At 37.7% G+C, this 17,280-nt stretch overlaps 1 protein-coding gene across 1 annotated transcript; it reads left to right on the top strand.

The window, feature by feature from the left end:
• Positions 1 to 3,168: 3,168 nt before the first annotated feature.
• On the top strand, positions 3,169 to 9,287 carry LOC107816226 (monocopper oxidase-like protein SKU5). The gene is made up of 9 exons (XM_016641923.2): positions 3,169 to 3,860; positions 5,599 to 5,708; positions 5,796 to 6,066; positions 6,160 to 6,298; positions 6,941 to 7,304; positions 7,651 to 8,016; positions 8,109 to 8,187; positions 8,490 to 8,689; positions 8,890 to 9,287. Exons 1-9 carry the CDS (start codon positions 3,711 to 3,713, stop codon positions 8,996 to 8,998), a joined length of 1,788 nt encoding a protein of 595 aa, XP_016497409.1. The 5' UTR covers positions 3,169 to 3,710; the 3' UTR covers positions 8,999 to 9,287.
• Positions 9,288 to 17,280: the final 7,993 nt, after the last annotated feature.

Below are 17,280 nucleotides of genomic sequence, written 5' to 3'. Positions count from 1 at the left end.
AGTTCAGAGTATTATCCATGCAGCATATATGTTGACAATCATACAGCTGTAGAAGACTCTGGTATAAGTTAAAAGAAAGAATTGAGTCCAGGTCATAGACAAGGGATTGAATTGTTAGATGATGGTATCACGAATATTCCATAGCGTCTATGAAAGGCTAAATTAATAACTAATACCATGAGCTGCAGATCGGAAGATAGCTTAAGCCTACATAAAGGTTGATCAGAGGAAAAAGAGTTACATTAACTAAGTAAATCAGGAGTCTGATTATTTGACCCAGAAAATCATAGACCTCGTGATTGAGAATATTGCAGAATCACTCTTAATATTAGAGGTACAAGAGAGATAGTACAACAACCATATTCTATAACGGCCCTACGATAGAGCCAGTTAGTTAAGTACCAGTCTCATAAGAAGTCAGTATAAAGCTCCCACCGGATTGTATTTGCACCAGAGGTGCAAGTATTATAAAAGAGCTTCAAGTTGTGGATATGAATTATACCTATGTGGAAGGGAGGTTATGAAAGAGATAGAAGATGTGATGCGAGATTTTAAGGTAAGTAAGGTAAAGGTGAACAATGTACGAGATACTCAAATGCAGAAGGTTGTGAATAATCCATACTGCAGATAGAAGGTTAGAAGCACTGGGATTCAGTATCCAGGAATGGTAGCGACGTCGTCAGTGGCATATCTTCCAGCCTATGGTTTCTAGGTATCGAGAGGCCTAGTCATGAGAGTAAAGAAGAGTTAGAGACGATGTGATGTCTCGCTTGTTGTTCCAGAATAATATAAGGAAATCTATGGTGCAAGCAAGTTGAAGGAAGGTTGCAAGTAGTATAAATAGATATGTGTAGGTCGCAAGCTAAAGTATGGTAGAGCGACAAGGTTTTAGGAAGACAGGAGTAAGGATAAGAAAAGGTGAGTGAGAAAGTGATGGGAATGGATAAGTTCACGGGATTAAGCCCATGGAAACAAGAGAGCTAATGGTCTCTCTAAGTTATAGAAAGCTCAGTATAAGCTTGAATAAACTCAAAGGAGTCTAAGACTAATAGCATTTGAAAGAGATGGAATGATGTCATGGTAGTAGAATGAGGGTGTAATTGTGATAGATAAAGGATGACGTTTGGGCCTTCGATTGAGTAATGATTTCATGAATTGTACAGGATTAAAATACCCACGTAAAGTAAATCATATTGGGATGCTATGAAATACGGTTATGGAAGTATAGTATCGTATCGCCCCCAGGTGGATCAGAAAAATCACTTCAAATGTTCCTCGATGCAACGTGAGCCCTAGTGATTACGTAAGAGGTTTTAAGTTATCAGTGGTAGATTGTAGATCAATATTGAGGTGAATCAACAACAGATGGATAACCGGGTCTATGAAATACAATATAACAATATTCGTAAGTTCAACAAAGTGCCGAGCGAAGAATTTCAGTATACCTATAGATGCCTAGAGGGGCATCTTGTCAAGCTCTGTATATGTTTACAAAGTGAGGCCTAGAGATTGGCTAAAAACTGGAGGAAAAAGCTGGAGGGAAGAGTCGCATAGTCGCCCATACAAGAAAAAAGTGGTACAGGCTGCATGATAGAAGGTAGCAACAGTTACAAGATTGAAAAGATTCCGACCACAAGTCGTGGTGTAAGAAAGAGGCCTAAAAGGAGGAATGCCCTGTCCTTTGGATTTATTCACAGAACAGTTGCCTAAATGGCAAGGAGAGTATTAAAGTATTTGCAAGAGCTATGGGTTATGAGAATGATAAGTGCATCAGTCAACATTCGAGGACAAATGTTCCAAAGAGTGGAATGATGTTACACCCCATGTTGTTGTACGTGAAAGTACTCCATAAATAAATTGATATAAGCTCGGAAATGAGATGTTACATCCCGTATTTTCAAAACGTACGTTAAAGTTTGGTCGTAAGTTAATCAATGTAAGTTCGGGAATGAGATTATTTTGAGATTATAAGTATTATGCTATTTCAAACAAGTGATAAGTAAATTCGTGAAAGTTAGAAGGTAAACGAATCAAATAAAAAGAGTTTCGTTGAAGGTTGCCATTTTGAGATAAAATACGGTCCAAGCTATAATACCCCGTATTTATGGACTATTGCCATATAAGGTACCACATGACCATGATAGTAAGATGTATAAAGTGTGTTAAAAGTGAGTAGTATTTTAAGTAATTAGATATAATTCTTAATTATGTGAGTGATTAGTTAATTATTGATTTAATAGAAGATTAATCATGTAATTAAGAAATTGTGGATAAAATCTAAAGGGCCCCAACGTGGAAGCCGAATGCATTAGTTAAATATGACTCTTAAGTCATAAAGTAATGTGACACTTTAAGAGAAATTGGTGTCTTAGTCACCCCTAACATGGGACCCACCTAAAAGTTAAAGACAACCTTTCTAATTCACAATTGAATTGCTCATCTTAAAGAAGAAAGCTTCAGCAAAGGTATTATTGCAATAGTAACGTGATTGCCTTAAGCATGTCATACAAAGTCTATTTAATACTATAGCAACGTGGGATTTGCGATTCTAAGGAAGTACAATGTAATCTTTCTCACGAATATCATACGGATTTTTCCCTACCTCGATCCGCCGTTGCGTGTTTTCGCAAAAGGCGTGTTAGAGGGATTGTCAAGAGAATCGACTCAAGTATGTGAGGCTGTTATGAGTCGTTGAGTTGTTAGAGAATGTGAATCACATTCCTGTTTTGAGGTATCAGTTAGGGTGTGTGAATTCACGGTCTTGTTGAGTGTATGAATTTACGTTCCTATTTGCATGTGGATATGGATCCGTCCCTTTATAGTCATTAAATACCAAAATCCCCCAGTAGTGTACGTGCAAAGTTTGTGACACTTGATTAGTGCCGGTTTGGTATAAAGTTAGAGTCTTTATCATGCATGGTCATTGTAAACTCTTGTTGATGTGTTTCTTGTGAATGCGACTTGATGCATATTCCTTTTGATAAAAAGTTTTGGTCCTTCGAGTTTTTATCAATTTTTAAGCTCTTTTTAGTTTTTTTCAGTGTTTGACAAAGTTAAAAAATGTTTAAAACAAGTCAAAAGCAATAAGTTAACTTTTTGGAAAAGTAACTTTTTTAAAACCAATCTAAACAGGATCTTTTTATATGGAGCAAGCAATTTCTATAGAACATGTACGAGTGTATTGGTGACATCAAATGATCAGCGAGACCTAGGGTAGTAAATTGTTTTCCTCTTTAGGAAAAGTCATTCAAAGGAGAGTTGGTACCTTTTTTGAAAATCCTTTGCTAAAGTACTTGGACTTCCTTTTGGTGTTTGAAATTTTTTTGAAGGGGAGAATCACAAAATTAGCAAGTTCAAAAATCTAATCAGCCATTCAATATTTTTTGTCAAAGTTCTCCATTTCATATTCCAGAATCCAGATTCCAAGAAATAAAAGGTGGGGCCCTAACATTACCCTTTCAGACATCCAAGCTGTCTTCCTCAAAACCTCAGGCTACCATCACATGTGCTTTTCTCCATAGTACTCTGTGTCCACAGTGTCTGCACTTTATTGTGCACTCAACAATTCATACTGAAACCAGAGGCAGCAAATTCTAAAGTTACAATTCAAGATCCCAAAGCTACGGTTGCCCCCATTTCTTTCTATTTCTTCACATTGCATTACAACAATTACCAGATAACAAGAAAGCTACGGTTGGAGTCGCTATCAAATGTTCTCTGGATTACCAAATTATTTCTGTTTCTCTTTCTTGAGTTTGCTTCTCTGCTTGGTAACAGTTTGTTTAGCGGGAGACCCTTATATATATTATGACTGGACAGTTTCCTACATCACAGCTTCTCCTCTTGGAGTTAAGCAGCAGGTTCTTCCTCTGATCTTGATTCTACCCATATGTTGTTTCTACTTAAAAATCAGATCTTTACTTCTGATAAGCTTCTAATTTACTACTATAGTAATATTTAGTTATGTTACTCTGTTTCCGTCGTTTCTACGCATAATGCTTAAACTCATTCTTGGGGTGGAGGAGAGTTGAAATTATTCCTTCAATTAGAGTGCAAATCCCAGCTTTAACATGTATAGAACTTTCACTATTTCAAGCCAGGGTCTTCAAAATTGATGGGTTAAATGGGAAATTTGCACCGCAAAGCAAAGGCTTTGGTTGCGATGGTAACTTGGATTCTGCTGAACAGCTGCAAATAGTGTATTCTGCAAGACTTGTGACTAAAATGCATTATCTTGATAGTGTAAAGCTACCTGATTAAATGAGTAGAATATGTTTATAAGGATGTTCGTTTGGCCATAAAGGGCAACATTATAGTGTATCAAATATTTAGCTTAAATTTCCTGCCCATTCTCTGATAACAGTGGCGGAGGCAAGATTTTCACTATGGGAATTCAGAAAATAAAAAGAGTAAACATGCAAAGAAACTAAGGAGATTTATCATCTAATAAATAGACATAAAAATAAAATTTGACCTTTATACATAGTGTAATTTTCTGATAAAGGAGTTCATAATAAAGTTTGATCTTATATACCAAGGCGGATCCAGGATTTAAACTCTATGAGTTCAACATTTAAGATTCTTAGCATTGAACTTACTATATTTTAAAATTACGGGTTCAGACCTATACTTGTTGCAATTTTTAATGAACTTTTATATATAAATTTATACTTCATCGAAAGTACTGGGTTCATATGAACTTAGTGCTATAAGGCTGCATCTGCCTCTGCTTATATACACAATGTAATTTTCCGACGAAGGGTTCGGCTGAACCCCTTCCCCCCTTAGCTCCGCCCATGCTTTTGAAGGTTCCCTTCTTCAACTTCAGGACTGAGTTATATCAATAATTGAACCACACCATTTTACTTTGAAGTCCTTAGAGCCGTTGAGTTTGAACTGCACCTATGACCTATGACTTTTACTTCATATCATTTGTCAGCTCCATGCTGGATACTATGTTAAATATGCCTTAATGCTAGTTGGGATTTCTGGGGTTGGAAGAATTGGAAGCTAATAATTCTTCTGCTTGACTTCGAAGAACATCCTAGGGGTTCTTTGGGGGGATCAGTGATCAGTTACTCCTTTCCGTGATTTCCTTGCAAAGACTTATGATTCTATTATTAATCAATATCTAATTCCAATTTATATGCGCTGCTATAGTAGTATGTGCAAATCTGTTTAGCTTACGATTTTGACTGTCATGAGTGGTGACACGTTGTAAGGAACTGTTTGGCTGATAAGTGCTACTTTTATTTTCACGGTCAGTGTCTAGTTTCCAACATGTTGTTTCAACAATCTATGGTTTGAAGACTAAATTTTGGATTGTAGTGGATGTTCTTCAACATCTCATATCTTGCTTCAAATCATGTTCCAACAACTAGGCTCAGAACACTTTGGTTGACTTATTCTTCCCCAATCTTCATAACCTGTCTTATACTCTGGTTGTTCCCTTTTCTGACTCCTTATTATGGGACACAGTTATGAAATCAACGTTATATCTTTTTCTTTAGGATTATTTACTGCACCACATTTCAAGCTTCATCTTACTCTTAAAGTGACAACGTTAGTGCTGATATATGAACATTTATATCTTTTCAGGTGATTGGAATAAACGGTCAATTTCCAGGACCAATTCTCAATGTCACTACTAACTGGAATGTGGTTGTCAATGTCAAAAATGATCTTGATGAACCTATGCTTCTTACATGGTAAATCATAAAACCCACTATGATAAATTTATAGGTATGCACAAGCCTAAATGCTGCGATGAACATAAATATGGTAATTAAGTGCAGGAATGGCATCCAGCAGAGAAAGGATTCATGGCAAGATGGTGTATCTGGCACGAATTGTCCCATTCCTGCTGGCTGGAATTGGACATATGAGTTTCAAGTTAAAGACCAGATTGGCAGTTTCTTTTATTTCCCTTCCCTAAGTTTCCAGAGAGCTGCCGGTGGATATGGAGGGATCACTATAAACAACAGAAAGATCATTTCTTTGCCGTTTGCAACACCAGATGGGGACATCACACTCTTTATTAGTGACTGGTTTATAAAGAGTCATAAGGTTAGTTGCAAACTTTAACTGGTCAGCCCGTTTTTTGTTGAAAGTAGATCCTTGAAAATTTAGTGGCTCACTATAAATGCTTTGGGGCATTAGGAACTCAGACGAGACATTGAAAACGGAGTTGGCCTTGGAGCTCCTGACGGTATACTATTCAATGGGCTAGGTCCTTACCGTTACGATAATGCCCTTGTATCAGGTGATATAGCCTACCAGTCAGTGAATGTAGAACCAGGTAATTATATTCTTCCTTCTCGTTGGGGCTTTACCTGTATGGTTCCAGTACATCGCCAAATTTTAGTACCTTTACATTATTCCATTCCATTGCATGGTATTTCCATTTCAAGTTTAAACAAGTATTATGATGGAGGATTATTAGAAATGCATTATAAAGGTTGAAGTTCAGATGCTACTGTCATTCTCATCACTGGAGCTTATGGCTTTTGTTAGATTACTTGCACAAAAATCTGTTGCTTTGGATTTAGCAAGGCTGTTAAATTATTTACTTCTACATCTAATCGATCTAAAGGAATACTTTGCCTAATAATCATTTTGACCTAAAAATGTGCATCTTTACTAAAGGTTGAGCATATGTGCACAAGGCTTCATTTACATTTGAGGATCACAGTTTGGGGGAATCCTTGATAAGAAACCGAGTCAATTGACTGTAATTGTTTTTGTGGGGGAGACCTTGTACTTGGCTCAAGTGAGGGGAATTGAAAAACTCCTCGCTTGTTTTGACCGTGTGTTTGTACTGAATGGTGTCTCTTAGTAGTTCATTGGGCAGTAATGTATTACCGGCCCAAAATTTTCATTCAGTTATATATACTGCAACTCTTTTTTATCACAAATGTCTTTTGTCATATACATATGGCAGGCAAAATGTATCGGCTTCGAGTACACAATGTTGGTGTTTCAACTAGCTTGAATTTCAGAATCCAAAACCATAACCTTCTTCTCGTGGAGACTGAAGGTTCGTACACAGTACAACAGAACTACACAAGCTTGGATATCCACGTCGGTCAATCATATTCATTCCTGGTCACAATGGATCAAAATGCAAGCAGTGATTATTACATTGTTGCCAGTCCACGCTTTGTTAATTCCTCTGATTGGTCGAAGTCGGTAGGAGTTGCTGTCTTGCATTACTCGAATTCACAAGGACCCGCTTCAGGTCCTCTTCCAGACCCTCCTAATGAATCTGACACATTTTTCTCAATGAGTCAAGCGAGATCCATAAGGTTGTAGAGTTTAGTAGTTATTCTTTGTTAAATTATGTGATCTCCCCAAGTTAATTGTGTGCATCATTACTCATCAAAAAATTGTGTATCATCAGCTACTATTTAATTTGTCAACTTGTGTTACTGAAAGTAGAGATAAACCATATTTTGTCCCCTCTACCCTCCTACCCCCTAAAGTATAAAAAAGATAAAGAAATATGTTAGCTTTAATGTCAGAAGGAAGGTTGTGTAGTCTTGATCACTATCTAGCCATATCTGCTCTTTGCTCTAACTTTAAGATTTAAGTGTGAGGTTCTCGATTTTCAAGCATCTGTTGCTAACTTTTATTGTATTAATCAATCTGCAGATGGAATGTTTCTGCTAGTGCTGCACGGCCAAACCCCCAAGGATCCTTCAGATATGGCGAAATCACAGTGACTGATGTCTTTGTCCTTCATAATAGGCCTGCAGAGCTAATAGAGGGGAAGCGGCGCACTACTCTCAGTGGTATTTCATACTTAGCACCATCAACACCTCTAAAACTTGCTCAGCAATTTAACGTCCCAGGCGTTTTCAAGCTGGACTTCCCCAATAAAATGATGAACAGGCCAGCAAAAGTTGATACGTCCATAATTAATGGTACTTACAAAGCATTCGTGGAAATCATATTCCAAAACAATGATACAACTGTTCAGAGCTATCATCTGGACGGCTATGCCTTTTTTGTTGTCGGGTGAGTAGTTATTTGCATATGGTTGCTCTTTATCGCTAGTTTTCAGTTTGGAATCAGACATTTTAACTTTTTGTTCTCAAAAATGACAATAGTATGGACTACGGGCTTTGGACAGAGAATAGTAGAAGCACCTACAACAAATGGGATGGTGTTGCTCGATGCACTACCCAGGTAAAAATTCTGTCTACTTTCTTCTCGGGGTTCCTACAACATCTCGTTGAACAGATATTACTCAAATAGGTCCATTGTTTCCAATTAATACGTCACCCATAAATATTTTCATAATGATTTATCCCAAGATGCTAATTGCTCCTAAGCATGCGAAGATGAAAATACTTTTGTCCTTTTAGAGTCAAAAGTAAATATTGGTCGCACCTCATTGTCTTACTTTTGTCAAACTTGGTAAAGATTTCTGCCATTAATTTGTGAAAATTATTCATTTATAAACGAAAGGATATTTTTCTCTCTTACAGGTGTTTCCAGGTGCTTGGACTGCCATTTTAGTCTTCCTAGACAATGACGGCATTTGGAATTTACGTGCTCAAAACCTCGACTCGTGGTACCTTGGCCAAGAAACTTATGTTAGCGTTGTGAATCCGGAGACCACAGATAAAAATGATGTTCCACTTCCAGCAAACGTCATCTATTGTGGTGCACTGTCACCTTTACAGAAGTAAGTTATCTCCTCCTATTGCTACACTTCTTATGACGCCTTAGCCAGTTTTTTTCCTCAGTTCTTTACTGAATCTTTCCTAGAAACTTGTCTTTCCACAGGAGTGTTTCAGAATAGAGTGAATGTTTGTTGTCTGTAGGGAAAATATAAGTTTTTGTCGTTGTAGTTATTAAGCACTCATAAATCTCTCACTTGTGCAGGGACCAAGCTCACAGAGTAAATTTCTCTGGCGCACCATCATCCAAAAAACCAATCAATTTGATATTTGTAGCATTTGTAGTAGCGCTCATTGGAAGTTTTATGAGGTAGCAAATTCAACCAAAAATGCAGCAGAAAAGTATGGTAGTTGGAAAATGCCACTGAATTACTATTTGGGCTAGCTGGGGATTTTTGGCGTGTACTAATGTGTAATTATAGTTGAACCCTATATTTAGCTATTCCTTACGTCAACTGTGAATTAATTTTTCGTATTCTTCTGTGGTTTAATATTAGTCAAAATTGTTATACAACATTATTCTTGGCATCTTAGGCCCATGTCTTTTTTTTTTAAAGGCATATTTACCTATCTATACTACAATAGAAATTTAGTTACCGCTCTTCTATTGGTTCCTTGAAAATGATATTCTCTATCTATATTTTCTACTTATATACAAAACCTTAATAAAGAGAGCATCCCTTACCATTAGGATGCAATTGATATATAGCCACTAAAATCAAGTTTTTATCCCATTTCCAAATAGATTTTAAATTTTTTCTTTCTCTTTTATGCAAATCAATTCAAATCTCCCTCTTCACACAAATCCATGGACATTATCTCTAAAATTGCAACAACAAATGGTTTTCCATTGACAACGTTAAAGAACTTTGAAGTTTTGAATTTAATATTCGGATTTTATGAATATGTGATTTGTTTGGATTGGATATTCTTGCAAATGATTGACAATGTACCTTGGAGTTTATATCTCAATTTTGAGGGAGATTGGTTTAGTTTAAAGTTGGTTTTAAGTAAAATTTTATATTGAGAATATAATTTTAGAATTGTATCACGATTGTATGATAATTATATCAATATTCAAATTTTACAAATTTGTAATTTATTTAGATTGGGTGTTCTTCCCAACGATCGAGAATATAATTTGGAGTTTATATCTCAATTTTGAGGGAGATTAATTAAGTTTAGTATTGGTTTTATGTAAGTTTTAGATTGAAACCCGAAGAAGAAGTTCCAGAATTTGTATCATGATTGTATGATAATTGTATCACTGTTGTATCAGAATTCTTTCAGGACTATATTAGAATTGTATTATAACTGTACCAGATGCATCACTACATGAAATAATACCTGATACAATACTGATACACGTTATCATTGTTGATGGTTTTGTGCTAGTTTTTAAGGAGTTTGTTGCTGGTTTTAGGTGGAATTTCATATTGAAGCTTGAAGAGGGAGAAGTTCGGAATTATAGTACAATTGTATCATAAATGTATTAGAATTATTTCTAAATTGTATAATAAATGTATGATAATTGTATATGAATTGTATAAGATTCTTTTTTGAAGCAATATCACCATACAAAAAATAAGCATTTCTTTGGTGTGGATTTCTTTCGTTCCGTATCACTGGCGAGTGCAGCTTCATTTTTGCTTCCAGATTGCATTCATGCATTCATGTTTTTCTTGTGGCTTCTTGTACCGGTAGCAAAATTCTTGTATTGAATTTTCGAGAAATTGAAAGAAGAGTTTGGCGAAACAATATTTGAAGAAGAATTTGCTTCCCGATCCGCCTAGAAGAAGAGGGAGAGACGAGAGGAGAGAAAAAAAAAGAAATGATTTAATTGAATCCCTTATTTGAAGGCATTAATAATGGAGTGGAAGCGTTTTAAGGGGGAATGTATATAATTTATTTTAAAAAAACTTAGATAATTGGAGCAGTAGGTTCTGAATACACCACATATATATATATATATATATATATATATATATAAAATTTGAAAAATTAACCCGGCAATTTATACGAAAATAAATTCCACATATGTTGTGTGGTAAATTTCTATGATGTCGTTGAACTGAATGCTCTGTCGCATGTTTACACATTTGATCGAACACATTGATCAATGGAGATACAATTTGAGGTCATTGGGACTGATAAAAGATATACATCAAAATTTGATTTGTTTTATTAAAGTCTTTTTTTTGTTAAACAAATACTAATATTGATTAGTTATTACAGGAACATTGGGTTGTGAAGCGCTATCAACGCTCACAAATAAAGAGCAATCCATTGCTACATTTATACTATTATAATTCGAGATGTTTCTTTCAAAAATAGTTTTAGGATGTCTGTCCATAGCATTTTATTGGTAAATACCGGAGAAATTACCAAAAATATATTGTCCAAAAGCCGTCTCATTGCCTCTTCCTTAGCTAGTATATCAGTGACCCTATTTGCTTCTCGATAGGTGTGACTTACTTGTGGATGCCCCAACTTGCTAGCAAGGACCTGGATTCATAAAGTAAGGGCTCATAAAAATAATTCCCTATGTTTATCATATTAATTACCTCAGTTGAGTTTGTATTTACTTCAAGGGAGTAAGCTTGTTGGTCACAACTAGTTTTAATCTCTACATAAAAGTCATTAGTTTTGTATGCATGTTGGTTGTGTTAGCTAGTCCCCCATAAAACCAAGAACCCAGTCCCTATTACTATTCATCACCACTCCACCTACACCCCCTACCATCAACCAACTGGTTGGACCCAAGTGTTGAGCTTATAGGTACCCCTGTTAGGTGGTTCCCATTTTACAGTAATGGATTGATTTTTTATTTTTTTTGTTGGGGGGGGGGGGGGTACTCTAATCCCTGCTAGATGAAAGAATTCCACTGTTTTTGCTATTGTGTTACTAGGTGAGGTAGCCTTTTTTTTGTTGTTAAAAAAAATAATGTTCCTAATTAACTAAATATGCCATAAGTAGAAGGGAATAAGGTTGCCCCATGTGATAAGATTATTGAAATCAACATTCCTTACTTTAGAGTAAAGGACTGCCCAGTATTGAGTGATAGGGATAGTTGCAATGATACCAATAGTGTTGGCACTGTGAAGGGAAATAACATTCCAAAATTGAATTGAATTGTCACTTGAAAAGAAAATTGTGATATGGATTCCTCCTCCTTATTGCAGAAGGAGCATAATGGTTTATTTTGATGAAAAGTAAGTGCAAGTAACGTCTAGTAGGAAGCATACCATTTCGTTTCCAAATCACATGTTTGGCATCATTAGCTTTTTTAATTGACTGTAACTGAGTCTCTATGAGGGAGTAGGCTAACTTAGTGGATACCTGACCATTACTAGTAAGGCGCCAAATAAGTTTGTCAACTATGTCTATAGAGGTATAGATGACAGTGTTGTTGATGGAGCTGATGAAAGTGTTTGGCAGGGAGAAGGATAGGGTGGCTAGGTTGCATGCATCATTAAGGTGAAATGAGAAAACCTTCAGCCTATCCTGCCCCTGATTCAGGGGGACACAAACAATCTCCCTAAGTGGTCTCATGTTAGAGATCCAATTATCATTCATGGGGTTGACTCTGTTGCCAGAGTATACCACCCACCTAGTAGCCTTGGTACACATTTTTTATTCATTCCTAATACTCTGCCAAGTCCGGGAGGAGAGGCGCCTACTAGGAATCCTAGATACACAATGCTTATGAAGGAGGACCATATCCCAAAGGGCATTTGGATATTATACGTTTTCTAGGCTAGTCCTGAGTAAATAGCTTTATTCTTTGATTCAGTATTCTGAATACCCTTTCCCCTTTCTGTTTTACTCTTAGTAACAGTCTACCAACCCACCAGATGCATTTCCTCTAGGCTATTGTTGTTCTCCAAATGAAATTCTTTTGGATCCTATTGATATGGTTTCACTATTGGGAGCTTAATATATTGCATAACATAACTAGAAATACTACCAAGAGATGCCTTTGCAATGGTTGTTCTCTCAGCCATATTGAGGAATTGCATTTTCAATCTGCTAACTTGGTGTGCATACTGTCAATGATGAACTGAAAATCCCTGTTGTTAGGTCTATTATGGAAGATAAGAAATCCTAGGTACTTACTAAAGGAACTACTAGCTTTGATGGCCATGGAGTTAGCCAAAGATTCCATATTGTCAGAATGGCAGTTCCAGGAGAAAATGACTTTGGGCTTGAGTTAGTTAACCATTTGGCTAGATCTACAACTAAAGTCATTCCACGTGTCCATTATGGTATTATAGTTTTTTTTGCTGGCCTTAGCACACAAAGTTAGAATATCAGCAAAGAAAAGATGTGAGATTTTAGGCCTAGAATTATTGATCCTAACGGAGAACCAATTGTTGGAATGGACTTAAGATGCAATATTCCTAGACAGCACTTCCATGCACATGATAAAGATGTATGGTGACATGGGGTCCTCTTGTCTAATACCCCTTGAAGGGGTAAAGAATTCAATGTATCTCCCATCACAAGATCTAAAATGGAACTGGAGGATATGCAGGAGAGGCTGAGCTTAACCATGTTAGTAGGGAATCTGAGAGTAATGAGTGTTTCCTTATTGAATGATCATTCAAGTATGTCATAAACCTTTTCTACATCAATCTTCAGGATCATGTTTGCATCCCCCCCCTCTCCATTCATTTTCTTAAAATGACTAATGTACTCTTGGACAATAATAGTACCATTGGCTCTTCTATTAGAAACGAAACTTGCTTGACTAGTACCAATGATAGCCGGGAGAAGAGGCTTAATTCTATTTACTATGATTTAGTAATCAGTTTGTACATAGTATTAGACAAACCAATAGGTCTATAATTCTTGAGAATAATGGCATTTGCACATTTTGGAGTCACACATAAGTAGGTAGTGTTCTTTTCATGACTTAGGAACACCTCCTTACAGTAACAAATGACCTTCTCCCCAAGGACGTTTCAGTACTTTTGGTAAAACATAGGGTGTAAACCATCAGGCCCAGGAGCCTTCAGTGGCTTAAAGGAAAACATGGCCTGCTTGATTTTACTATCTCTAAGAGAAGCATTCAGTATGGCTTGGTCAGCCAAGCTAAGAGTGTGGGTGGGGTAAGGAGCACTTTGCATGCCAAATCTAGAGAAAGCATGTTCAGTATGTAGTGTCTAGAGAAGAAGTCAGTGATGGCTTTCTGAATGCCTTGCTGGTCATGGATCGAGTTTCCAACTTCATCTTGGAGGGACAAAATCTTATTTTTCTTCTTCTACTAAGGGTAGAAGTGCGGAAGAACCTAATATTAGCATCCCTGTCACAACTCGCACTTTGGAGTTATGATTTCGGCCAAGAACTGGTGAGAAAAGGTCCTTCTGATGGTCTGACGTAGAACTGTCTACTCGGACAACTTGGGCTTTTTAATTTTAAGCATATATAAGGGGGGGTATAGGTGATGAAAGCTCCGACCTGTCTCCCCCATACATGCTGCCATCGAGCCGTATAGAACGAGTTACCTTGGGGGCAACTTCAAGGGCTTGCCTAGATGACTCAAAGGAGTGTCAAAGGTACCCATACGAGTTAGGAAAACTCTATGAGCGGCGCGACGCCTTCGGGATAGCATTGGGCATCAAAGTGGTGCTGGAGGCTTGATGTGTGGGACGGCCAGCCCCGCGGGCTGCCGAATATTGGAACGAGACCTCCGTGCCGATTGGATACTTGATGCACCTGTCATAGGGGCATCATGTGTCGACTTGTGAGCATGGCTTGGGTTCAACCATGCAAGCAAGGGTCCGTTGGCCTAAAGATGCAGTTGTGGGGCGACACTGCACTATTCGGGATGGAAGCGTGTCGCGAGGGCAATGTATGGGCATGGCACGAAAGACGCGCATGACAATGGCCAAGGGCTAAAGGTTGCCTTACTCGTGCGAAGCACGAGCTAGTCGCGGATGCACTAGGCGAGTGTCAAGCTTGAGGATTGGGCTGTGCACGCAGGAGCGATGCTCAGTCTTGGGCGAAGGACAAGACATGTCCTAAGCCAATCCCCTAGGGCACGCATGGATAGTGATCCTAAGATGAAGCGCCACGACATGTCTAGGGTCAAGGGCCTAGACATCTTACGGGCGACACAAGTTGGGGCAAGCCTACGGGCGAGCCCCACCAACAGACACAGGATCGTGCTTGGGAATCCTGGGACAGGAAACAGGCTGGCCTGTAGCGAGGGGAACTGCAGGCGCCGTACGGGCGAGCAGGTGCCGCTACCCAATGTAAGGATTTGGGCCCGTGACAATCCCCCTCTATGAGACAATTGATCCTAGATTTGGTCTTCGAAAACTCCTATTCACTTCTGAGTATAGCAGAGTATTCCACTAGTAGTCTATTCTCTAGGTCCTACAAGAAGGAGCTAAAATGATACGTCCTAGATTTTTGGATACCTTTTGGCCTAGCTATGAGTAGTTTCTTTGTGTGAAAAATGTTGCCAAAGACATCATTATTCCAAGAGGTAACTTGAAATTGGAACTTAGCAGTTGCTAATTCTAAGCTGTCATTTCCTTCAAAATTGTGTTGAACTACTGAAGTGAAGGATGGGTGACTTCACTACATGGATTCAAACCTAAAAGATTTAGGTTGGTTCAGCCTATGTAAGTGGCCTATCCTAATTAACATGGGATAGTGGTCAGAATATGTTCTAGATAAATGAGTAACAGTGTCTCAAGGACACTTTGGATCCAATCCTCATTAGCAAAACATCTATCTAATCTTTCAAGGATAAGTTGATGCCTATTCTTATACCTCATGTTAATTCAAGTGTACTTTTTCACGACCCAAAATCTCTCCTTAGGAATAGTGATGGCACCTAGTTTCTAGGACTAGGTAAGCCTAACACATACTGAGTTAATAACAGATTTAAATCAATCAACCATTAAACATGAACCAACAATTGCTATACATACCCAACAACCATCAATAGATATACAATATCTCAAGATCGGAGGTACAAGTCATAAGCCTTTCTAAGAGTAACTAAGAATAACAAATACATCACTGTTTGGAATAGAAGTAAATAGTAACAATGTAAAACTCCGAAAGGTGACTCTAAGGCATGCGAACGCGATGGCTGGTGTACCTTAAAGTCTCTGCTGCAACTCACAATTAGATAAATAATGACCGACACGTTCCGAGGTACCTGGATCTATAGAAAAATATGCAGCAAGCGTAGCATGAGTACATGTCACGCGCGGTATCCAGTAAGTATCAAGACTAACCTTGGTGGAGTAGTGAAGAGAAATAGTCAAGACACCTACTAGACATAATAACCTGTGCAAGTATTGATATAAACTAACAGAGGAATGAATATCAATATAAAGCTAACGTGTAAGGAGTAATAATATAATGCTTACAAATGGAAAGTAGAAGCAAAAAATAGCAACAAGAAGTAAGCATGTGATAACTCCGCAAAATAATCAGAACACAGTTAAAATACCAGTGAACCCACCTAAAGGAAACAAATGACCGCCAAATAATCAACCGTTCTTTCACAAGGTTTACACAAGAATCACCCCGAGGCACCATAACTCACAATCAAAATCACGGATCCCAAATCACGAATCATAATTGCTTGGCATCTCGTGCCCACATTACCAATCACAATCGCATGGATAACTCACGTGCCAGTACCATTAATACCTTAGATCTGCATGGACAACTCACATGCCAATAGTAATGATACCTCATATCCACACGAATAACTCATGTGCCAACAGTCCAATCCATGCACAAAAGGGAGGTATACAAGAATACATGTAAAGGATCAATAAACAACAAGATTCATACTCCTGGACTGATATAGGTGACATGCTACAGTGTATGCTTGTGCAAGTGTATTATCACAACTCAAGTCAACAGGTAAAATCAGAGACACCGAGTTGCACATTAGAAAAAACACAACAAAACTTGTAATATGCATGACACACACAAGAAGGTCACACCACCACAAAAATATCATAAATGACAATGCCTCCAGGCCATCACAAATCATCCCCGACATAGATCCCCTTGTCTCGCAGTGTCCGCAACAATAAAGTGAATGCCCGTCTTGTCTCGCCACACGCGCATAATAATTATCCCACCTTGTCTCGCCATATGCGCAAACCCAATATATATAGCCCGCCTTGTCATGCTGCATGTGTAAATATCAATAATAATAATAGCACGGACAACTCACGTGTAAATACCCCGACAATCCTCTCAACAATCCCACATGTGCCAAAAATATAACAACACAATATAACAATCCGCACCATATGTGCCCATATACCACGACATTTCCATAACCACAATTCTAATACCACAACCATAAATAGCCCACGTCTCAACAACACCAAGTACAACAAGAACAAAAATAACATGAGGGTACGACAAATAAATCAACACAAGAATTACAACAATACAATGAAACAGAAGAATAAGTTCAACAATGAAAGACATAACAAGTAATAATGACTTCACATAAGAGTAGTTTGACAATGAGAGAGAGATAATATGTAACATCAATTTCAAATATGAATAAATCAATAATGGATAAGATAACATATAACGACTTCAA

Source organism: Nicotiana tabacum, chromosome 19, assembly GCF_000715075.1.
Source record: "Nicotiana tabacum cultivar K326 chromosome 19, ASM71507v2, whole genome shotgun sequence".
NCBI lineage: Eukaryota > Viridiplantae > Streptophyta > Magnoliopsida > Solanales > Solanaceae > Nicotiana > Nicotiana tabacum.
This window is presented reverse-complemented; position numbering and strand designations above follow the sequence as displayed.

Excerpts from the sequence above, each read along its gene's own strand:
- LOC107816226 (XM_016641923.2), top strand. The coding sequence starts at position 3,711 with ATGTTCTCTGGATTACCAAATTATTTCTGTTTCTCTTTCTTGAGTTTG. Across the intron at positions 6,067-6,159 it reads GGTTTATAAAGAGTCATAAG|GAACTCAGACGAGACATTGA; the intron begins GTTAGTTGCAAA and ends TTGGGGCATTAG. Across the intron at positions 8,017-8,108 it reads TATGCCTTTTTTGTTGTCGG|TATGGACTACGGGCTTTGGA; the intron begins GTGAGTAGTTAT and ends AAATGACAATAG.